The sequence below is a fragment of the Eptatretus burgeri genome, chromosome 2, assembly GCF_056783735.1.
Source record: "Eptatretus burgeri isolate ZD-2024b chromosome 2, Ebu_testis_v1, whole genome shotgun sequence".
Taxonomy (NCBI): Eukaryota; Metazoa; Chordata; class Myxini; order Myxiniformes; family Myxinidae; genus Eptatretus; species Eptatretus burgeri.
This window is the reverse complement of record NC_140962.1, coordinates 89,741,041-89,766,040: the sequence shown is the minus strand read 5'-3', so window position 1 is coordinate 89,766,040 and position 25,000 is coordinate 89,741,041. Positions and strand designations below refer to the sequence as shown.

The window sequence follows — 25,000 nt, the reverse complement described above, 5'->3', positions numbered from 1 at the left end:
AAGTCAACTCCCGATAAGCATCTGCTCTCTGTTTCTTTCCTGTCATTTTGATTGATTTTGCCTGATTAATTATTCATTTTGAGTGCTTTGGAATTTATTCATTTATTTACCTCACAAAATAAAAAGTTCTTTTTATTTATTTATTTTATTATTAATAAATTATTTATTGACTTCAAATCTGTCCATGTTTGTCCTTTTCTTCCATTGGTCTAGCATTGGCCAAACCTCGATAGACTGGGAGGTAATTACCACAGATTTGACCAAAAATAGTTGGCAGGTACCAGCGGTAAAAATGCTCAGCCGCCCTAATTAAAATCTAATCGAGATAACATTGGTGCTTTGCTGAGGGCACGCCCTCCGCTCAGGTAACCACGTGACCTCGAGTTAAACGGAAAAATTAGACGGTGGACACTGGAACTCATGGTTAGCTGGGTGGTATTCATGGTTTTAAAACAACCCACCATAACACAACGTTAATTGTGAGCGGTGGCCCCAGGTCTCTTCCGAGGACATCCAGGAATTAATTCCCCTGAGTGACAAGCTGGTGTTTCGGTACCCGTGGCCACAACAATATCAAATATGGACAAATTTGACAAATGAACACTTTTTTTTGCAGTCAGAAGTGCTGCTAAGTTCAATTGTGGAGCATAAATTTTGTAATTCGGCTTAATGCAAGAAATTCTCGAGGTTATGGCATGTGCGGAAATGAAATAAAGCCACAAACGCTGGCATCTCTGGGTGTTTATAAGCATTGCAATGTATTCAGCAATTCATAGGAATGATGATCAGGCATTTCATGATATGAGTGAGGAAAGTGGGAAAAAAAAAAAAAAACTCGTTAATAAATAGTTGCAGCCTGTTCCAAGTCAAGGCTTGGTTCAGCAGGCTGAACAAAATAGCGAATTAAGACCCGATTGAGGTAACCAGGATGCACCTTAAGATGCTAGTGAGGTGGCCGAGGATGCGCCTGATAAAGGATATAATTTTTAAAGGCTGTTAATTATCTCAAAAGGGGTGTTTTAATTAAACCAAACACATCAATTTTCATTCATACACTCCTTAGAGTTCCCTTAGTATGCATGCAAAGTTTCAGGCTGCGAGGTTTCATGGTTTTGGAGTTATGGACGACACACACACACACACACACACACACACACACACACACACACACACACACACACACACACACACACACACACACACACACACACACACACACACACACACACACACTCAAGCTTTTTGGACCATCATTGCTAAGTAATGTACACCTTCACTTGAATGGCCTTTTTAAATGCTACACAAGCATCAAATGAACTCTCCTTCCATGCCCACCTGGATATAAAATTTGAGTACAACAAGGTAAGAATACATACCTGCAGAGAATGCAACACAACCTTTGGCAACACTTGGGTGTTTAAAGTGAGGGGAGAAAACGTTTGTGGATCACAGTTGGCATTTTGGGACAAAGCATGTGGTCTGCTTGCGGAGAAGCCATCTGTACTGGAGTATGGGGAAACTGTACAAAATAAACAACCATCAGCACAGACTTTTCACAAGCTGGCTCACCAAAATGCATGAAAACCTTTCACATTTTTTTTTCAAGGTGGTACATTACAGCATAGCAAAGTGACCGACCACACACACACACACACACACACACACACACACACACACACACACACACACACACACACACACACACACACACACACACACACACACACACACACACACACACACACACACACACACACACACACACACACACACACACACACACACACACACACACACACACACACACACACACACACACACGATTTCCTGACCGAAATGTTTGAGCAAAAGTTCATGAGGTAGCATTTTTAATTCATGGTTGAAAACCGAGCTGCCTAAAGTTGAGCTGAAGTTCGTAATGTCAGATTTTGAGGTCTGAAATCAAATTTTTAATGAAAAAAAATTTCGTACGTGACATTGCAAGTTCGTAGATCGAAGGTTCGTAAATCAGGAGATTGCTGTATTGAAAAAAATTAGACACCTGTCTTGAACTTCTGTGAGTACATTGTTTAGATAACGTTTTGAGTGCCCCTCATAACTTACTGCTGCCTCTTGGATACTGCACAGGCTTGATGTTCGATTTTGATACATTGTGCAAATCTGGAAAGAAGAAAAGGAAAGATACAAATGATGGAAGCAGTGACATTCCACAACAAAAATACTTATTCCATTTCACAAAAAAGATTATAACAACAACAACAACAACAAAAACACCTCACCTGCCCGAAATGGAGAGAATATATCACTTAAGCTGCATCGACTGACAGCATTTACATTTTGCACATGAGAGGTGCTCTCTCCTCCAGCCAACTTGACCCTCTCATCTGGGGAGGCCTCAAAGCCTAATTGAAAGGCAGAGGGAGAACAGTGTATAGGTGCTGTTCAAGGCTTTGAAGAGTGCACTATATAAGATAAGAATGACTCAGTTGTTTTTGTTTTTTAAATCGAGGAAGTTTATCAGTTAGCCACAACTGCATTATATTTTCACAATGCATGATCACGTGGAGTAACATTTTTTATTTTTGGCGCAATGGGGAACGGCGGGGGGTGAGAGAAGCATCAGGAAAAGGACATATGATGCAAAGTTAGCCTCAGATTATATTATCATTCTCGGTCAAGGATTTTAATTCTGGGCCTGATTGCCCACAGAGGCGGATTCATTGCCATTCTTGTGCAGTGATAGGAAGAACAATGTTGGGTTTTGTTTGGAAGAGTTTATGCAAAAGGGGTAGTGTGATTGACAGTTTTAAAATATGTTGTGTACATCCTCCATCTTCAGATAACATTAAATTTACCTGACACTGGAAAATAGAGTTCAACTGAAAGTTACCAGTGCCTGATGCAACAAAAAGTTAACCTTCCAACATCAAATTATTCAAAGCTCCAAAACGGTGCAGATAACCAAGTAGACATTGAAAACGGTGGTTAACACAAACTCTTTTTTTGTTGTTAAAATGAATAAAGCTGAGACCATGATGGTCTTTTGTCGCTCTTAACTTGTAATAATTTCCCTGGACTGAGAGTAAGGTAAATGGCAGCATACACCGTTTTTATAGACCCTATATTATTCTTGTGCTAAAAAAAAGGGGTTATACTGCAATCCGCTCTGTCTGTCTGTCAGTCACGCTGTCTCCTAAACGGTTGTGCAGAAATTCACCAAACTTTGTCGTCATAATCACCACATGGCAAGAAGGTGCGAGAGCTGTGTCAATATGGCCCATCCCTTGGGACAGGGTTAAAAGGTCGAATAATAAAACTTGCAATTGCGGGCATACTTTAAAACTTTTTAAATAAAACTGTACATGTAATGAACATCGAGGGATGCATGAAATCACTCCTAATGTCCTTGTCCATCCATCCATCCATTGGGACCATACTCTGTGCAGAGCGTTGGTGCTGCCTTAGCAATCTCCTTGGCGATTGGACACAATCCTGGATGGGTCGCCACTCCGACACAAGATACCAGCAAGCTGGCACTCATTTTGCCAACCTTGGAAGGATGACAGGCATTTAGCACCACCTGGTATTAATTAAACAGCTGAGTGGAATTTCAACTCAGGATCCGAGGATCTCAAGCCCACCACCCTAACCATTGAGCCAATACAAGGCAGATGCATGATATACACAACGATTTTTCGGATTTGACACCCGGTTCATGCACCAAGGGGTGGGGGCGGGGGTGGGGGGGGTGTGAGCGTCACAGGCATCAAATCACAAGGATGTCAAGATGTGAGAGCAGTGTTAATTTTAGCCCCACTCTCTGGGGCACGGTCAAAAGGTCAAATACCAAGGAATGCAATTATGGATGTATATTAAACCATTTTAAAATGAAATTTTGTTTTTGCCATCAACGTTGGGGGATGCATGAAATATGGAACGATTTTTTTGGATTTGACGCCTGGTTCAGGCCCCAAGGGGTGGGGACTTTAAAGTCAAAGGGTCAAAAGAGAAAACAAATTTTTGAAACTCAAAATTTTATATTGGATCATTCCTCCTACTATTCATCATCTTTCAACCTTTCTTTTGGTGGGAAGCGTGGGGTTTTGCGATGGCGTGCCATCAACTTCACTCTTGTGCAAGTGTCCTCAAAAGGTGCATCACGGTCTACATCGGTAATATAAAACGCATATTAAGTGTATATATATATATATATATATATATATATATATATATATATATATATATATATATATATATATATATATATATATATATATATATATATATATATATATATATATATATATATATATATATATATGTTTTGTATTATCATCGCCATCAAAAGTCCGGACTACGGAGCTAATCCTAATCCCCCGTCAATGGATTGGGCGCGGTAATTTGGTCACAGGAAATTTGGTCACGGGAAACTTGGTCACGGTAAAACGGTCACAAGGTAATTTGGTCAAGGTAAAATGGTCACAAGGTAATTTGGTCACAAGGTAATTTGGTCACGGTATTATTATTATTATTATTTATTCACTGCATTTAAGGCCAGTAAGGCCCAAGAGCAGTAATAAACATTTTTATTTCATGGCCGGCGAATCTTGTTGGCATAATGACGTATTGACCAAGTTTACTGGCTACTGTAATGGAATCGATTGTCTCCCTCAACTTTTAAATTCCGATTCCATTATAGTAGTCAGTAAACTTGGTCAATAAGTCATTATGCCAACAAGATTCGCCGGCTCTGAAATGAAAATGTTTATTACTGCTCTTGGGCCTTACTGGCCTTAAATGCAGTGAATAATAAATAATAATAATACCGTGACCAAATTACCTTGTGACCGAATTACCGTGACCAAATTACCTCGTGACCAAATTACCTTGTGACCGTTTTACTGTGACTAAGTTTCCCGTGACCAAATTTCCTGTGACCAAATTACCTACATTCAATGGATTGACCATGTGGTGTTAATGTAACTGAAAAATTATTTGTAAGTAAATCCCCTCAAAGGTTCTTCTATTCTATCTGCCCCTAATTAAGTGTTATGGCCTCTGGTGTTTCTCCATCAAGTCAAACTTGATAAATGATAAACGCAGGAAGAGAATAATGCAGGAGGTGATTAACGTGGGATTCACCGTGGCTGGCTTGATGGTATGTATGTATATGGAGGAAAATATTTTCTCTGGCCATGTCTTATCATTTCAATGCAAATAGCTGGATTGACTATTTTATTGTCATTGAGATTTAATAGTGATATTGCTTACGGTATTGATTTTTAGACTGTTTTTTGGTTTCTGCAACGCAGTAATTTCATTTATCTAATATAAAAAGCTCTTTTTAATGACTCACTGACTGACTGACATATTAATGTTCGGTACCTTCCTGGTGATGTAGAAAGCTGAAATTTTGCATGCCAACGGAACATTCCCTATTCAAAGAATCGGGACATGTAGGCCATTCCAGGATAGGCATATCAGTTGATGTTGCGATGTTGGACCATTCAAATACTTTCACAATCTTATCTATGCTAAGAATGACAGGCACCATCAGAAACACTCCTGAGGAAAGTTAGATAGTTCAGAAAGAGTAGAGATAGGTGATTGCAACCTCATATTTAGCAGGCGTGGTCGACAGACCTGTACATATCCATTCGCTAAGGAGGGGGAAGGAAAATTGATGGTGTCTATGGACATCAAAACCAATACGCTGGGGAAAATCACAGAACCATTGAAAAGTGTCCATAAAGGAAAATACAAATAAATTAAAATAGATAAATAAAGAAATAATAAATATAAATGATGCAGGTAAGCAAACAAAGACAATGGGGAAGCACAGTTATTTCATATGCCAACGAACATTGAAGCCAATACACTGTGAAAAAAAAATAATCACAGAACCGTCGGAAAGAGTCCACAAGTGAAAATAAATACATTTAAAAAAATAATAAAATGCAGGTGAGCGACCCGAGACAATGGAGAAGTACGGTTCATTATTGCTTACAATGTGTAAGCATACTCCACTCTTATTTTGTATTATCGACTTGATATAAAAATAATACTCACTCAACGACGTTGAATTGGTAAGTACAGGAAACCCGACAATATCATGGGGGTTTGGTTCCTAGAAAATGCTGTGATAGTTGAAACGGCAATCGTGGAAACCAAGGGCCAATGGGAAAGCGGGGGTTCGGTTTCTGAACTTTGAGAAGATATCGAGGAAGATCGACGGCAGCCATAAAAACACAAACTCGTAAAAAAAAATATAAATATATAATTTATTTATTTTTAAAGAAGGAGGCGCTTCCAACCAAAAGTAAAAAACTAGATCGACTGCAAATTTGAGCAAAAAAGCAACAGCAGACCCGGTCTCAGGCAACGTTTCGCCAGCTTCGCAGCCGGCTTCATCAGTGGAGTCTATTGTGCCTGATAGAGTCTATTTCCAAAGAGAAGAAAGTTGTCAGGCATGAGGAGAAAATAGATAAACTTTTATGAAAGAACATTTTAAAAAAGAGTGATGTTCACAGAATGAAGCTTTCACTTGCTTAAAGTGTCTGGTTGTATGCCCTGCGAGGCGCTAGGGAATTTTGGTTCTGGCCCAAGATCAAAAATATTTGGGGACCCCTGCGTAGTGGAATCTTTGCAGCTGTCCATTGCAGGTATAATCGCTTTGGGAAAATTGCTGCTGAAACCGTTGCTTCTGTACTTGTAGAGAGATTTGTTTACTGACCGCTTCACTTTAAAATGTGCAATAAGCAGCACATGGTAGGTGCAATGAACATGCCGCAAAATATGGCATGACTGCTGATGAGTCCCAAAGAGGGTTTCTCTGCTGACCTGACTTGCATAATAAAATACTCTGCTGCTGGGTGGTGTATGAGATGCTCCCTGGTGGATTGTTCGTGAGTGTTGTCCTCTTCACATATTAATTTATATTTCCTACCTAAATATATTTTTAAATGGGTCACAAAGAAAATTACTATTAATGAGCCTGCTGTCGTTAATTTTACATCTTGGGTGCTAAAGATAAAAAAAATAACAAATTGCACACAATGCCTCAAGGGTAAGGAAATGTTTTATGAACACGATTATCCGTACAAAATTAGAAATAAAAATCAAAAATGCTTCAAAAAAAAAATCTTATGCATACCTTTATCATTGCTCCATGTGTCTTTTACAACTGGCTTTCCATCAATATGCTCAGCACTTGCACTTCGGGTCATTCCTATTGCTCCTGGCCTGGTGACCGAAGTTGCTGACACCGTAGATGAAGTAACAGGAGTGGAAGTTGAGGAAGATGGAACTGATGTGTGCTTGCTGGAGAGATTGCTGCAAGAAACCGAGCCTCTGAGAGACCGGTATGTTGATGCAACTTTCACTTGCTTACTGTATTTTGTGTTCTCCTGTTCACCACTCTGCAACAAGTATTGTTCAAAAATGCAAGTCATGATGTCACATAATGAATGCCTTTTGCTATTTAAATGTCAGTCAGTACATTTTAAATAGAAGTAGAGAAGACAAAGGAATAACTCGGCGGCTCGGCGGGTTGCTAATCAACTATGAATGCTTATTGGTACCGCCAGTCCTGGCAGGGTGGCACTATACTACTTCTTTGCATGGTTAACTTACCTTTGGACAATGGTATCGAGGGGGGCCAGTGCCCTCCATACTTACTCGTCTCACCTTACCTGATCAGGTGCAGCTGATTAGAGCTGCCCAAGTATGCACCAATTAACGTGTAGAAGCCAATCAATGGGGTCGAACTTCCTGGCTAACACTATGTGTGCATTATGCTGGATAAATGGAGGAAATATGTGAGGAGCTGGGTACATTTACAATAACAGCAAGTTTACAGCAAGGGCAAGGAAAGGTATGTGGCACAATAAACAAGGTCAGGTCAGGTATGGGAGCATGTGCCAGAACAGCGCGTCGCTGCGTCCACTTTCCGCCGGTACTCCAGGGGCCTCCGTCTGGCCATCCCCCAGGCAGATGCCAGGCCCATCCCCATCTCCTTGAGATGATGGTCAACCTGCTGTAACCATGAGGCACGTGGTCGGCCCACTGGCCTCCTCCACTCATGAGACTCCCTCGCTGAGAGAATCTGGTGAGCAGGATCAGCGTCAGGAAAACGAGCCACATGTCCATACAGCCGCAGCTGACGCTCACGGACTATGCAGGTAACAAATCTCATCCGAGTCTCTCTCAGCAACCGCTCGTTGGACACAAAATCCGACCAGCGATAGCCAAGGATTCTCCGAAGAGACCTGGTACCAAAGGAATTAAGTCTCCGTCTCAGATCCTTGGTCAAAGTCCAAGTCTCGCACCCATAGAGCAAGACTGGAAGTACCAAGGACCTGAAGACTCGGACTTTCGTCCTCCCGCACAGGAACCGGCAGCGCCACACCCCATGATCCAGTGAATCCATGACTCCCCAGGCCCGACCCAGACGTCTATTGACCTCCGGCTCACAACCTACGGAGACATGAATATCTCTGCCAAGGTAAGTGAATCTATCCACGACCTCAACATCCTCACCACAAACAGACACAGACAGGACAGCAGCATCCAAGATGTCACCGAAAGCCTGGATCTTTGTTTTGACCCAAGAAATCCGTAATCCCAACGGCTCCGACTCCTCATTCAGCACCTCGAGGGCCCCCAAGAGGATGTCTAAAGTCTCCGCAAAGATGACTGCATCATCTGCAAAATCAAGGTCCGAGATCTTGACATTGCCAAACGATGCACCGCAACTTGATCTCTCCGACATCCTCCCAAAAATCCAGTCCATACAAGTGCTGAAAAGTGTGGGGGCAAGTACACATCCCTGACGAACTCCAGTAACAACTGGAAATAAGTCAGAGGCGGTACCACCACACTTCACAGCACTCTCAGTACCAGAGTAGAGTTCAGACATCAGATCGATCAGTTTCGGTGGCACCCCACGAAGACCAAGAATCCTCCAGAGGACATCCCGATTCACTGAATCGAACGCTTTACAGAGATCAACATAGGCTGCAAGCAGCCCCTGCCGAAACTCTCGTCTGCGTTCGGTGAGTACACGAAGTGCAAGGATACGGTGAATCGTTGACCTCTTTGGTGTAAAGCCTGACTGCTCTGGACGCTGGTGCTCAAGCAGATGGTGGCGAACCCTATCAAGAATTATCCGAGCAAAGACCTTGCCCGGCACTGAGAGCAGCGTCACCCCTCGGTAGTTGTTGCAGTCTTGGCGATCACCCTTCCCTTTCCAGAGAGGGACAACAAGGCCCCTCTTCCAGTCAGTTGGGATGATGCCTGTGTTCCAGGCAGAGCACAAAACTGCATGCAACGACGCGAGTGCAGCATTTCCACCAGCCTTGAGAAGTTCGGCATGGATGCCACAGATCCCTGGAGCTTTGCCCCGTTTCAACTGGTTCACCGCAGCCCGTGTTTCCACAAGCGATGGTGGACCACAGTTGATTCGAGGGTCAGCATATTATATATTCATATAATATGCATATTATATTCGAGGGTCACTGACGAACCTGACCACACAATAAACAAGGGATTCAATACAAAAGAAAATGTGTAGCAGGGAAAGCAAGGATGGGTGATGTGCAGCAAAATAAATGCAATCATTTACAAAAGCAAAGAGACAGTGCAGAGACATACCATTCAAATACTTTCACAATCTTATCTATGCTAACATGACAGGCACCATCAGAAACACTCCCAAGGAAAGTTAGATAGTTCAGAAAGAGTAGAGATAAGTGATTGCAACCTCATATTTCGCAGGCGCGGTCGACAGACCTGTATATATCCATTCGCTAAGGAGGGGGAAGGAGGAGGAAAACTGATGGTGTCTATGGTGCGCAGTCAGGGGAGGTGCAACATGAGGGTGCTGGGATCAGTGGATCTGATGTGGATCAGTTGATCTGGGCAATTGCTGATGTTCCTTTATTGTGTCCACAGTAGATGAGTCAGAAATAAAGAAAAGAACGTGTGAGAAGATAGGCTTATTGAAGTGTAAGGAGGTCTGTACGAGTAACTGCTAATGGACTAAGACTGCGCTCAGTCTGGCACCTGGCTCTTCTTCTCATTCTGAATCCCTGTTTGGACTCAGTTCCATTCTGCTCCGTTCGTTGTTCACCGCACCGTGACCAGAAGAACAAGAACGAACCCCTGGAGGGGTGGAGTTTGGAAGCGGATCAGGCAGAGCAATGGGTGTTTTCCAGCGCCCCCATTGGCATGCAGACAATTACCACAGTGTTAGCCCCACCCATGTGACAATTTCAGCAATGGAAATGGTCTTATTCACCTCTAACCTTCGTCACACGATGGAACTCTTCACTGAGCATGGGGCTGAGCAACTGGTCGTGTGCCATGGCCGCAAACAAGCGCTGAACAAGCAATGGTAGCCACAATTGAGAGGAGCTTCAGCATTTCCAACATGATGTCGAATGGAGTCTAGCGCACACTCATGCCCCAAGTTAGATGTCCGTATGTCCAGACACGAGCGTCCGCAATGGCACCGCACACTCCCATGTTCCCTCGTCTGTCCCAAAAGGCAGTGGTGGTAGCTAGCAGAGACTGTGGTTGAGCAATGGCAGCGTCAGCATAGCGTCATGTTGGTTTGTAGTTGTTTGTTGTGGTTGAGGTGGCAATAGTGAATGTCAGTGAGCTTGTGGTGTGGTGCGATTATAAAGGCGTTTTGGAAGTGTATTAAATGTGGTAGCATTGGAGTTCGAGTATGGTGAAGACTGTGGTGTAATGCCCATCGAGTTACTGTGCGCAATTTGAATGAGAATTGGTTGGCGGATGCTGTGACTGCTATTTATTTGTTATGGTCCGCATGCATACAGAAAGAAAGGCTCGTGTACACAGCAAAGCCAAAGAAGTAAAGAAGGGGCAGAAAAATCTACCCAAAGCCCACACAACGCATATTGACCTATAAACCCATTGCACAAAAGAGAAGGGCTATCTAAAATGAAATAACTATCTCGGGAATTACTACATTTTATGTCATTGCGTTGGGGAGTGACAGTTTTGCAGAACAGCTATTCTCACGTATATATTTTGACCTGAAATTACTTCTGACCTTTGATCTCTTGATGTGAAAATCTAATCAGTTCATCTTTGCATCAAAATATATACTTAGACCAAATTTGGTTGAAATCCCATCACGAGTTCACAAGTTAGCATGGCAACAGATTTTTTTTATACCCAACATGACCTCTAACCTTTGACCTATTGACTCCAAAATCTAACCAGTTCATCTTTGCATTGATTATTATAATACAAGTACCAAGTTTGATTTGGATCCTTTCAGCCGTTCTCAAGTTATCGCGATCACGGTCAGATGGACAGCCGGACAGCCGGACAGACAACCCGAAAACATAATGCCTCTGATGGCTTTGGTGGCGGAAGAATAAAAATATACAGAAGATTCAGTATCTGTGTGTTATTTTTGCATCTCCTGATGACCCACCAAAAGTATCTGTGTGTTCTTTTTGCATCTTCTGATGACCCACCAAGAAAAAAAAAGTTATGGTATTGCCCCAAAAAGTTATGGTTTGCACACACAATGCCCCCAATTTATATTTCTAGTTGAGTGATGTTGTGGGTGAGATGGTGAGTAATGATATCTCATTTATTATGAGTTGACACATCCCTCACCTATACTGCAACACTTTAATGCAGACAGTCAGGTTAGTTCAGCTCAAATGAGTCTTCCTTACTCACATTCTAAGTTTGTACGCTTGCCTGTGGTTTTGCTGGACAGTGGATAAAGATAAAGGAAATCTCGCTATTCCATTCATGCACATCACTGGAAGATGATGTGGAATTTGACCATAGATAAGCACGAGAGTGATTACTGTTCCAAGGTTACAAATGGAAATTGGGGGTTGGGATGCCCCTCTCATCTTAGCACCATCCCATTCTGAAAAACAGCACTCAGGTCCAGTCGCCTGAAAAAGTATTCACCCCCGAGCAATAATGCTGCATTTAGATGAATTACGAATGATATAGAAACAATTTTCGAAATGACCTTTTAAATTCACAACTGAAGAGATCAAACTAAACAATGTTGTGGAGAAACATGGATAAATCAATATTCACTGGTAGTAAAAGTAATCAGCCCGTAAAATCAGTACTTGGTCGAAGCACCTTTTGCAGCAATGAGTGCTTTCAGTCTTTCGAGGAAGGTCTCTGTCAGCTTTGCACAGTGAGATGTTGAAATCTTTTCCCATTCTTCATGTGAAAATTGCTCTAGTCCTGCCAAGTTTGATGGGGATCATAAATAGACTGCAAGCTTCAAGTCTCAGCAGAAATGTTCAATTGGTTTCAAGTCAGGACTTTGACTGGGCCACTCAAGAACATTTATTGACTTCTTATTCAGCCAATCCAATGTGGCTTTAGCTTTGTGCGAAGGATCATTGCCCTGCTGAAATATGAATCTCCTACCTAGTTTCAGATTCATGGCTGACTCAAGCATGTTTTCATCGAGGATGCTCCTGTACTTTGCACCGTCCATTGTCCCTCCTATCCTGACAAGTTGCCAGTCCCTGCTAATGAAAAGCAGCTCCATAAAATGATACTGCCACCACCATGCTTGACAGTTGACTGGGTGATGTGCAGTGTTCGGCTTACGCCAGACGTAACGCTTTGAATATAGACCAAAAAGTTAAATTTTTGTCTCGTCTGATCATAAAACGTTTCTCCACATGCATGCAGCATCATTAAAATAATTTTTCGCAAACTCCATACTAATCTTTTTCAGTAATGGCTTCTTTCTTGTCAACAATCCATAGAGGCCAGCTTTGTGAAGGGAACGGGATATTGTTGATTCATAAACACTGACCACCCCCCCCCCCCCCATCTCGGACATAGAGCCTTGCAGATCTTTAAAGGTCATTGTGGGATTTACAGTGACATCCCGAGCCAATTCCCTGCTTGCCCGGTTGCTGAGTTTGGGTGAGTAACCTGATCTAGGTAGTATCTGGGTGTTATGATACATCTTCCACTTCTTAATGATGGATTTCACCATATTCAAAGGGATAATGAGTGACTTTCAAATCTTCATATAACCCTCTCCTGAACACTGCTTCTCCACCACTTTATGTCTGACTTATTTGGAAAGTTCCTCGGACTTCACGTTTGCCTTGACGGTTGACCAAATGAGTAGGACCTTAAAACTCCACAGATACGTAGGGGAGCTAAATTTTTAAGTTAAACCACTGATTACATACAGTGAAACTGATTACACTTAGTTTGTAACCTTTCAAACAAATTTGTAAACCTCTCTGACTCTCTGGAAATCCTCTTTATCTCTTTGCTGATGACTCCACCCTCTGCCGTACCATCTGTCATCCCTCAGACCGGCAAGCAGCAGCTTCTTTGCTCACTGCAGATCTGGGTAAAATCACAAACTGGTCCAACACGTTGAAGCTTGTCTTTCAATCCGGACAAATCTCACACTCTCACCATATCTCTCCGAAAGGACTGTTTGGCAACCCCCCCCCACCAATCCATTTTCTCAACAATCCTCTGGAAGAAGTCCTTTCTTTCAAGCTTGTGGGTCTCACTATCTACCATGATCTTTCCTGGGAAAGCCACATTTCCAACCTGGCCTCCAAAGCCAGTCACCGAGTGGGAATCCTCCGTCGTGCAAACTCCTTACTCAGCCCACCTGAGCTCCTGACCACATACAAAGCTTTCGTCCACAGCCTGATGGAGTACTGCTCTCCAATATGGGCTGGTGCTCCTGCCTCTCACCTTTCTTGGCTTCACGCTGTGGAAACCAAGGCATTTTGGATCATTGGTATCTCCCGCAGTGAGGCTGAGTCTTTGGGTCTCTCACTCTCTCACCGCAGGCTGGTCGGTGGTCTTTCTGTCTTCTACCGTCTCCTCTCCGGTCTCGCCAGCCTTAAAACCCACTGTTATTGCAGAGCTATACATTTCTCCCACGGTCTGAATGGGTAGGGGATCCAAATGCCCGAACTAAACATGAGAACAGTGGGGGCGTAAGCACGTGGACCTCCATTGTGCTTAGCCCTTGTTTAAAAACCTTTAACAATTCAACGATATACTTTGAATTACTGATTTATACATATTTTGCAATTCTAAGCCCTAAAGTCGACCTTGAACTACATCTACATTATAAACACTTTATCTTCTCCACAAGCACCACAACTGTGGATTTATTTATATATTTTTTTACCATCACCATTACCTGCATACCTCCTCAAATTATTATTTATGAACACATTATCATCTCCACAAACGACAGACAACTTTGTATTATTATTTATTTATATACACTTTACCACATATTAATTTGTCCATTCACTGCAAACTTTACCATTTCAGCTAACAGCTTTCAAACTCAAAATCTCAAATTATATATTTATACAAATTTTAACTTTCAATACACACACACGCACACACGCACACACACACACACACACACACACACACACACACACACACACACACACACACACACACACACACACACACACGCGCGCGCGCACACGCACACGCACACGCACACGCACACGCACACGCGCGCGAACACACACACACACACACACACACACACACACACACACACACACACACACACACACACACACACACGATGTGACATCGTTCCTTTCCAGAATTATGGTGCAGATGGGGGAAGAGTTCCAAATCTGCACATATCATGTAATGCGAGGAGAATATTGTTCATTATTATTAGTCTCCTTCTGGTTTCACAGGATGGGACTATAGGTTTGCTCTCCGTTTGTCCGTCCGTCCATCCCACTTGTGGTTTTTCAGACTTTTTTCCCTACAACATTTAGCATATTCAATTGAAACTTGATACAATGCTTTATTATGATAAGTTACAGAACAAATTCGAGTTTAAGGGTATTATGTCAATTTTTCACAGTTATGCCCTTTTTGGACTTAGAAAATATCACATCGGTAGGGGGCATGTATTGCAAAGCAATTCTCGCTCTTGTTTCAGTGGCCATGCAGTCTTCACTTCCTCCTTCTAATTGCTCGACGCTTCATCCACGTCCACCATGAAACGTTCGGAATGGCACGGGTTTGGCGCAGGCGGGATGACACTTGCAGCTTGTGTACTTAGAAACATGAAACTTCTTTGGTGTCTGCTCTCCCTCTTCCTTTCTATAACACCACTGGCCAGACTGTTTTCAAATCTCGCATCTCTCCCTCCTCAGCCTCGACGCTGGTTATGCAGCTTGAGCTCCGAGCTGCTGGGCTTCTGTGGGGCATGCGGATTTTCAGGCTGCACACAAACGTCTGGATGATGTTATCATGGAGATGTAAACACGCGGTTTGATTTGGAGGAGAAGAAAAATGGCAGACTCCCGACTGCAAATGAAGTGATTTCTCTGCGCTCGCAAACCAGAACCATCGTCTGCAGAGTAGAGGTTGTCTCAAAGTTATTTTTGTTCTCCCTCGGTGACCTGCAAATTGTCGAAAGGATGGATGCAGCAAGATACTGTTCTTCATCTTTCCATTTCCAAGCCCTCGATATTCCCTGAGCCTTGGCTAACCACGGAGATGTTGAGAACATGTGGGCTCGTGCTCGAGCAGAACAATTACCAGTCATGGAAGGCGTTTACTAGTGAGGTCGACGAGCGATTAAAAACTATGATCAGGGATCTCCGGAGACAGTTCTGCAAGGAATGGTCGTGCGGTTGGAATATCTCTTCAGAAAGTGTGTTGTGGATTGAGCGAATCCCAGGCTGTACCTCCATTTGTTCTTTCACCTCCCTCCTGTACCCCTTTCTTCCTCTTTCTCTCAGCACTTTGTATCCATAGACAAAGGGCACGACATAAATTCAATTATTTTTTATCATTAAATCACAAAGATTGAAGATCATGTCACACCCACCTTTCCATAATCTTTGCTTTTGTGAAACCGCAGACATCGCACAGATGTCTTGTGAGCAGAAGCAACTTTAATAGGTGATGCCATCATGCGCATATCATACAAGATGAGCCTTCCCCGTGAGGAACCCACAGCTAGAGTTGCCCCATCAGGCATGATCTCCAGTGAGGTGAGTGGTGAATCCGTCTCTTTGCTCTGCAGAAGGCTGTTAAACAAAAACAGACTCAGCAATGACAGACAGAAGAATGTTGGAGAGTGCAGAAGGGAGGCTGGGTGAGGGGATCTGAAGAATTGAACAAAATGCATGCCTGGGATCTCAATTTAAGGGGGCTCACCTCTTGCTAGCAGCATCATAACAGGTGACCCGCTTGTCAAGCCCAACACTCACTACCAGCAGTGGGTTGCAAGGAGAGAAGCGTAAGGCTGAAGCTGGTGCACGGTGAGCACTCTCAAACACACGCAAGGGTCGACGGGCATTGGCGTCCCATAAAGTCATGCAACCATCATCGGACACACTGCCGAAGATAGCCTTCTTAAAACGAGAGTATTGCAGATCTCGCACTGCCTGCGGGTATTGGTAGTTATAGTGAAGAAAAATTAAATAAATAAAAAAAACAACCAACCATGAAAATATTCTTTCAACACTTGAAGTGAATGGAAATATATATTTGTTTCCAATTGTGCCAGATGAATCAAACAAAATCTACATTTATCACAGGTTAAGAAATTTGTTGGATTTCTTAGCAAAAATAAAATAGAATAAAAACTCCACTAAGATAGTCCAATACTAGAGCTGTCATAATGTGCAATGGTATTCTGGCTTTGGTAATTGTACATCAAAACATACCAAACTTTGTTATCAGCAAATACAAACCGGCGCTTCGCTAAGAGAAATATCAAGGGGGTGGGCAGAAAGAAGGAGAAGGGGTGGGGGAGTTAGGAGGGGTGAGGAAGGGGGGAGCTAAGAAGGGGGAGAGGGGGGTGGGGAGAGTGACGTCTCACCAAGCATCATTGTACACTCTGGGAGGGGGTGGTGGGAGGGAGGAGGATAGGGAAGGGAGGAGGATAGGGAAGGGAGGATAGGGAAGGGAGGAGAGGGGAAGTGGGGAGGGGGTTTGGGAGGAGGTAAGAGTGAGGAGAGGTTTCTCAACTTGTGTTTGGTAGTGGGACTTGTGGAGAAGGGGGTAGGGAGGGGTAATACAGGATTGAATGAAATAGGGGATGTTAAAACAGCACACAGAGACCACCAGATGTCCGGGGGGGGGGGTGAAGAGGGGAGAGAGTAAGCGTAGGGGAGGTGGAGATAAGGCAGTGTGTTGGGAAGGGAAGGAAAGGCAGCATGAGAGCAAAATAATGCAATGTGAGGGAAAGGGAAGGGAAGGTAGCGTAAGGGGAGGGGAAGGCAGTGTGAGAGGAAGGGAAGGAGGCATGAGGGGTGGGGGAATGAAGGCAACATAAGAGGAGGGAAAGAGAAGGGTGATAAAACGCAGCCAAATAGCAACGTTTTCTTTTTAACCACGGGGTTCTATATAAAACCGGGTGGAAGCATTTACGACCTACACTATCTACCTGACAAAGGCCTGCCTGCATGCGTACATGCTTGCACATGCAGAAACCTTTGCACCCCTCCGGTCGGCTCACTCTGAATCTGAATCGTACATGCTACCCAATGGGGAATCAGTTTTAAATTCAAAACAAAATGTCAGTCCATGACAGTCCCTTTAACACAGGGTGAGGGGTGGAGAAGCAGGGGTAGAGGGGAGTGGTGGGAGAGAGTGAGGGAGGAGAGAGGAAAGTTGGGGGAAAGAGAGAGGGGGGAGAGGGGGAGAAGGAGAGAGAGAGAGAGAGAGAGAGAGAGAGAGAGAGAGAGAGAGAGAGAGAGAGAGAGAGGAGAGAGAGAGAGAGAGAGAGAGAGAGAGAGAGAGAGAGAGAGAGAGAGAGAGAGGAGAGAGAGAGAGGAGAGAGGAGAGAGAGAGAGGAGAGAGGAGAGAGAGAGAGAGAGAGAGAGAGAGAGAGAGAGAGAGAGAGAGAGAGAGAGAGAGAGAGAGAGAGAGAGAGAGAGAGAGAGAGAGAGAGAGAGAGAGAGAGAGAGAGAGAGAGAGAGAGAGAGAGAGAGAGAGAGAGAGAGAGAGAGAGAGAGAGAGAGAGAGAGAGAGAGAGAGAGAGAGAGAGAGAGAGAGAGAGAGAGAGAGAGAGAGAGAGAGAGAGAGAGAGAGAGAGAGAGAGAGAGAGAGAGAGAGAGAGAGAGAAGTGGCAGAGAGGGAAAGGGAGGAGGGAGAAAGGAGGGGTGGGGGATGGGGTGGGTGTGAGGGAGCTTGTGGCAGAAGTGACGCCCAGTATAACTTCCATCCAAGAGACGGCACAACCATTGTTGAATCACCCTGCTTGTGAAACACCAGGATGATAGTTTATAGCTGGGTCAGGATTTGAACCGATGCTAGATAGCATAGAATGAGCGTGCATATCCCTCGGAATCCCTGCTGTGACATTGTGATGAATTGCTTTATATCACACTCGTTTTAATCGTCGAATTTATTTTGCATTTGTAACTCCGGTATCGAACTGCGGTATCGCCATTCAAGCTTGAAGAGCGTGCGCCAAGTGCCTTCACCAAGCACTCCATAAAATGGTTAAAGAAACTTTTAAAAACGAAACGTCAACTCAACCATGAGCACCAAGGAGCTTTCAAAAGACCTCTAGGATAAAGTTGTGGAAAGGCACAGATCAGGGGATGGGTATAAAAATATTTCAAAGCCTTTGAATATCCCTTGGAGCACAGTCAGGACAATCAAAAGAAGTGGAAGGTGTATGGTACCACCAACTCCTTGCTGAGATCAGATTCCCCTCTAAACTGGATGACAAAGCAAAACTGTATGACAAAGCAAAACTGTATGACAAAGCAAAGAGACTGATCATAGAGGCCACCAAGAGGCCAATAGCAACTTTGAAAGAGCTACATGCGCCTTTATGGCAAAGACTGCTCAATGTGTGCATGTGACAATATCCCAAGCACTCCACAAGTCTGGCCTGCACAGTGTGGTGGCAAGAAGGAAGCCATTACTCAAAAAAGCCCACCTTGAATCCTGTTTAAGGTATGCAAAAACCACTCCGGAGATTCTGAAGTCAAGTGGCAAAATGTTTTGTGGTCTGACGAAACCAAGATGGAACTTTTTGGCCGAAATGCAAAACGTTACATTTGGTGCAAACCCAACACAGCACATCACATCACCTAAAAAACACCATCCCGACTGTGAAGCATGGTGGTGGCAGCATCATATTATGTGGATGTTTCTCATCAGCAAGGACTGGGCCACTTGGCAGGACAGAAGGGAAAATGGATGGAGAAAATACAGAAAAATCTTAGAGGAAAACCTGTTGCCCTCTGCGAGAAAGCTGAAATTGGGACGGAAGTTCACCTTTCAGAAAGACGACCCGAAGCACACAGCCAAAGCTACACTGGGAAGGCCCAGTCAGAGCCCCGACCTAAATCCATTCGAAGATCTGTGGCATGACTTGAAGATTGCTATCCATCAATGCTCTCCATGCAACTTGACTGAGCTTGAACAGTTTTGTACAGAAGAATGAGCAAATATTGCCCAATCAAGGTGAGTAAAGTTAGTAGAAAACTATCCCAACAGACTCACAGCTGTAATTGCTGTCAAAGGTGCTTCAACTAAGTATTAACTCAGGGGCTGGACACTTATTCAATGAAGATATTCTTATGTATTGTTAATTAATTTTCTGAAATTTGTAGAATTTGTTTTTCATTTGAAAGTTGTTTGTTACGATGTGTAAATAAAGGTGGAAAAAGTCGGATTTAATGCAATTTAATGCCAGGCTCCAGGTCAAAAAAAGGTGAAAAATTTGAAAGGGGGTCTTGACTTTCTATAGGCAATGTATCTATGCCGAGGTGATCGGTAGTATAATGAAATAAGGTTGTACAAAAAGGGGAAAGTTGGTGTAAAATAAAATTGCACATTTTCAGTGAGCCAGCTACCGCATGATACACCGCAGAACAACACGGGGCCAAATGCGGGTGATTTAAGCTCCAGAATTGAACTTGGCAGCAGTTCTTACTGCGGAAAAAAAAAGTGTTCATTTTCCAATTCAGACATATTTCAAATTTCGGCCTCTCTGGGAGGTGTTTAATAACATGACGGATCTGCGATCACTAATTGCTTTGTTCAAGTCAATTGGTATACAGTATTCAGTGACAGTGTGAATATTGGAGAGCACTCGCCAAGTGGCTTAAGCACTTGGTCCATGAGAAAGTTGCGTGTGGAGGATTGCTTAGTTAGGGTAGTCATGGCAATGTATGATGGCCCAAAAACATCTGTGAGGGTAAATGGAGTACAGAGTGAGGATTTTGAAGTGAAAATGGGTGTTCATCAGGGTTCAGTCTTGAGCTCAATCCTGTTCATCATGGTTCTTGAGGCTATATCACAGGAATTTAGAGGAGGCTCAGCCTGGGAAATCCTGTATGCTGATGACCTAGTGCTGATAGCCGACAGTGTGGAAGAGGCAATGGGTAAATATGCAGTATGGAAGGAGGGTATGGAGGCCAGAGGACTGAAAGTGAATACAGGGAAAACGAAAGTATTGATTAGTGGTGCGGGAGAAGGAAGTGTGGAAAAGAGAGGGAGGTGGCCCTGTGCTGTCTAGAAAAGTGTTGGTAGCAATTCAATATTGTGTAAATCCTGCAACTTCTGGGTGCACAAGAGGTGTAGTGGCATCAGGGTAGACTGCAGGTGGTACCTGACTTCAAATATGCTGTTTGCGCAAGTAAACAAGTGACTCCAGTTTGAGCGGAAAGGTTAGTTTATGGGGATATATCTTTGGAATGTGTAGATAAATTATGTTACCTTGGTGATATGATTAGTGCAGGTTGTGGTGATGTGTGGAGGCAGCAGTGATTGCAAAAGTTAGAAGTGGCTGGAGGAAGTTTAGGGCGTTGTTACCCCTATCGACATCAAAAAGGACCTCTCTCCGATTAAAGGGAAAACTTTATGCAGCTTGCCTTCGAAGCATGATGTTGTATGGCAGTGAAACATGGGTGATCAAAAAGGAGGATGAACGGAGGTGTGAACAAAATGAAATGAGAATGGTGAGGTGGATGTGTGATGTGGCACTGAAGGATAGGAAATCAAATGTGGAATTAAGAAATAGGTTAGGTATAGAAAGCATTAGTGAAATTATGTGTAGGGGTAGGTTGAGATGGTTTGGACATGTGGAAAGGATGTGGTTGGGTAGTTGTGTGAAGAGGTGTATAAATATGAATGTGAACGGAAGGAGAGCTAGAGGCCGTCCGAAGAAAACATGGGATGTGTTGCTGAGAGATGATCTTAGAGTTAAAGGCCTAACAAGAGGGCTAGCAAGGGATTGTGCAGCCTGGAAAGCAGCCATTAGGTGAATTATGGCTTTAGGCCCAGTCACACCTTGACGTTTGAGCCAGCTTATGCCGATTTTTGAAAAATTTGTGGAAAACGCTGGCAGAGGTCGAATACGTTATGGGTAAGTTTTGGAAACTGAGAGCACACTGAAAAACACTGCCATACGTCGTAGTACGCTGGCTTTCGTCGTTGTACTTTGCGGTTGTCCTCAAATTTTAGCATGCTTGAAATTTTACGACTTATGCCAGTGTATGACTCACAAGTTCCGCGATGCTGGCCATAAGTTGTAGGCACGTTATGCGATCATTGACACACGTCGACACACGTTAATTGTAAGTTAATCATAAGTCGAAACACGTCGAGGTAATGTTTAGCATACCCGAAACTTATTTCTAACCTATGAGTAACATGTTGTAGGCACGTTACGCGATCGTTGACACATGTCGACACACGTTACTTGTAAGGTACTCATAAGTCGAAACATGTCAATGTAATGGTTAGCGTTCCAAATTCCTGGTTTTTTTATTTTTAATTTTTGTTTTTTTTCTTCGGTATAACGATCATGTTGACACTTCGATTTCCAGTGCGGTTATGATTTAAATCGTTGAGCAGCAGCCTAATAATTATATTATATGATAACCGCACTAGAAATCGAAGTGTCAACATCACCGTCATAACGAAAAAAAAACAAAAAAACCAGGGAGTCTGGAACACTGACGCTAACCATTACATTGACGTGTTTCGACTTATGAGTAACTTACAAGTAACTTTTGTCGACATGTGCCAACGATCGCATATCGTGCGTACAACTTATTCCCATTGCATGCGGAACGTGTGAGGCATACGGCAAGTACGTCGTAAAATGTTTAACACGTTTAAAAGTACAAGACGTACTCCACTTACTACGACGTATGATAGAGTACTTTAGCATTCTATTCACGCATACCAAACTTACCCATACTGTATTCGACGTGCGCCAGCGTTTTAGACGCATTTTGCAGAGGTCGGCATACGCTGGAAAGATCGCCAAGGTGTGACTGCAATGTTGACACTTCCATTTCCCCGGCGGTTATGATTTGAATCATTGTGCGGCAGCCTTTTAATAGGCTACGTCACGTCATCGTCGGCGATACGTGCAGCGCGCTATGCATAAGTTAGACTATCGTTGGGCATAGGTTGTGAACGCCGACAACAGGCTAAGCATTCGTTGGTATAAGTTATCTATAAGACAACGAAACGTTCTGTGTCCGTTACTAATATGTTATGCATACGACCAACTCGTTATGAATACGTCCGAATCTTTTAAAAAAACATCAAAAGTTCAGCGTAAGCCAGCATTTTACATACATTTTGATACGTTGCCATTGCTGGCTAAAACGTCAAGGTGTGACTGGGCCTTTACACAAACAGGATGATGATGACGACAACGACGACGACGACGACGACGGAGTCATTTCGTAACTAATGAGCCTCATACATTCCTGAAGGAACATAAAAGGTTATTGTAACAGTGGTCTGAGTTAGTCAGAGTGAATGTGTCTACATTGGTTCTCAGTTCTACTGTAATCTACATACCTTGGTGAGGTGCTACATTGATATACGCTCAGTCTTGTCCCACCCAAAAACCCTCTTTAGCATAAGCTTTTCCAAATTCAACAAATTGCTCAACATTCTTAGCACGACATCAACAGTTAATCACTTATATTGGCAGTGGAATATTACAGTTGGCATCCCCAGTTTGCACAAATGGTAAAGCTGCTGTCATAAGCAGTACTGAAGCCAATTGTAAAACAGTTTGGACACAATCTTGCCACTTGTCCGTGTCATTTTCTATGCAGCTCCATGTGCCACTTTTAAATTACCTACAATGTCCAGAACTCAGTCAACAAATAATTAAATATCTCAATGCAGTTGCAATTTTGTTTATTTAAATAGCTATCTGTGAGCAGCCATACTGGCAGGAATTGCCTTGTGGACAGACAGGTAGGGGACAAAAAAATGGAAACACCAATGTAAAGTCACTTAATAGGGTGTTGGGCCACCAAGTGCAACAAGTACAGCCTGTATGCACCGTGGCACAATTCTTCCACGAGAAATTCAATCAACTTGCACCTGTTTGATGGAGCTGGAAAACGCTGTCTCAGCCGTCATTCCAGAATATCCTATCAATGCTCGATTGGGTTCAGATCAGGTGGCTGAGAAGGCCATGACATCTGGAGAACATCAGTGGCATGTTCATCAAACCAATCGGTGACCACACCTACTCTGTGGATGAGAGCATTGTCACCCCGAAAGACACCCCTCCCAGCAAGAAAGAAATGCTACAACATGGGGCGAAGATGATCACTCAGGACAATTAAGTTGCGATTGCCATTGACATTGCCTTCTAAGGGAATGACTGCACCCAAATCATGCCAGGAAAATGTGCCCCACAACATTACAGAACCACTAGAACCCTCCACTGTTGGAACCATGCACTCAAGGTCAGGAGTTCTTGAGGTTGGTGCCACACGTGCACTTGTCCTTTTGGCGAGAACATTGTGAAGGATGATTCATCTGACCATATAATTTCTCCACTGCTCAGTAGTCCATTGCATGTGCTCTTTCCACCATTGGACTTGCAAACGTGCATTGCCAACAATGATAAGCGGTTTGTGCACTGCAGCCCGACTAATATCTCACTCTGTGTTCTTGGCAGACCTTTATTAATGAAACTGGCTGCTCACGCCCCAGGTTGAAATTTACCAGGTATAATAAAAATGGAAATTGAGAGTACCAGTCTCTGACCAGTGTTTCATATGGATCAGGTGGAGTTCAGGACAATAACTTGAAGGTTGCCTGCAGGGTTCTGACAATCAAGAAAAAAAAAAATGAAATACAAAAATAATAATAATAATAATAATAATAATAATAATAAGTAGAGTTTGATGGCCTGAAATACAATTGCAACACAATTAAACTTTTGAGAATATATTTTTCTCCAGCAACAATGATTGCATGAAACTTTGCACAGCTATTTACAGCAAGTTAACAAAATCCTATCTTGAGCCTTCTGAACAAAAAATTAGAAACACACATTATTTAACTACATAATAATCCATGGTGATTTTTAAAAAGGAGCCATCTTTATTGCTCATCCTTTTATTTTTGCTGTAATATTGCAAAAATATTACATTTTGCAAAAATAAATTCAATTCAAATCAAATGGAAGACCAAATAGGTACAGTCCTGGATTGAAGTGATCAGAAGGAACCAGAACAAGCAAAAAGCAAAGATGAAGTCATCAGGAGGAACCTCAATAGGATTCACATTTCAGCTGCTACTCCTCCACCTTCAAACCCATTCAGGAAAAGCCAAGTGAGCCTTATTATATTAAAAAAAAATTAAAAAAAACCTAAAACAACCCAGATCAAAAAATCAAATAATTATACAACCACACCATGTGTCAGGTGCCGGGCCAATGTGACTGACATTTTAGGAGTAATATCACCATGACTGAGCCCAGGCAGCAGAAATGCTCTGCTGTCAGGATGTGGTAAAGAAAAATTAATAATACAAGCCAAAGATTTTGTTCTGCTTGTGAACATGTCGATCACCAGATTCTGGAGGCAAGAGTTTTTTCCATCTTCATATCAGCGATAAAGTCACAGTAATGTCAGAAATGGACTTGAAACTTACTTTTGCCTTTTATGAATGCAAGCAGCAGAATTTTTCTTTCAGGAGT

The 25,000-nt window shown here is 43.0% G+C and overlaps 1 protein-coding gene across 4 annotated transcripts in view; it reads right to left on the bottom strand.

Annotated features, from left to right (window-relative positions):
• NEDD1 (NEDD1 gamma-tubulin ring complex targeting factor) overlaps window positions 1–25,000 on the bottom strand; it is an 85,656-nt gene that overhangs the window by 40,394 nt on the left and 20,262 nt on the right. For all 4 annotated transcript variants that reach the window (XM_085870252.1, XM_085870250.1, XM_085870253.1 and 1 more), the window contains 6 exons: window positions 16,222–16,451; window positions 15,890–16,091; window positions 7,154–7,418; window positions 2,280–2,402; window positions 2,104–2,160; window positions 1,377–1,519 (listed from right to left, as the gene is read on the bottom strand). In XM_085870252.1, the coding sequence (XP_085726378.1) occupies window positions 1,377–1,519; window positions 2,104–2,160; window positions 2,280–2,402; window positions 7,154–7,418; window positions 15,890–16,091; window positions 16,222–16,451 (1,020 nt within the window). The remainder of the gene's footprint in view (window positions 1–1,376; window positions 1,520–2,103; window positions 2,161–2,279; window positions 2,403–7,153; window positions 7,419–15,889; window positions 16,092–16,221; window positions 16,452–25,000) is intronic.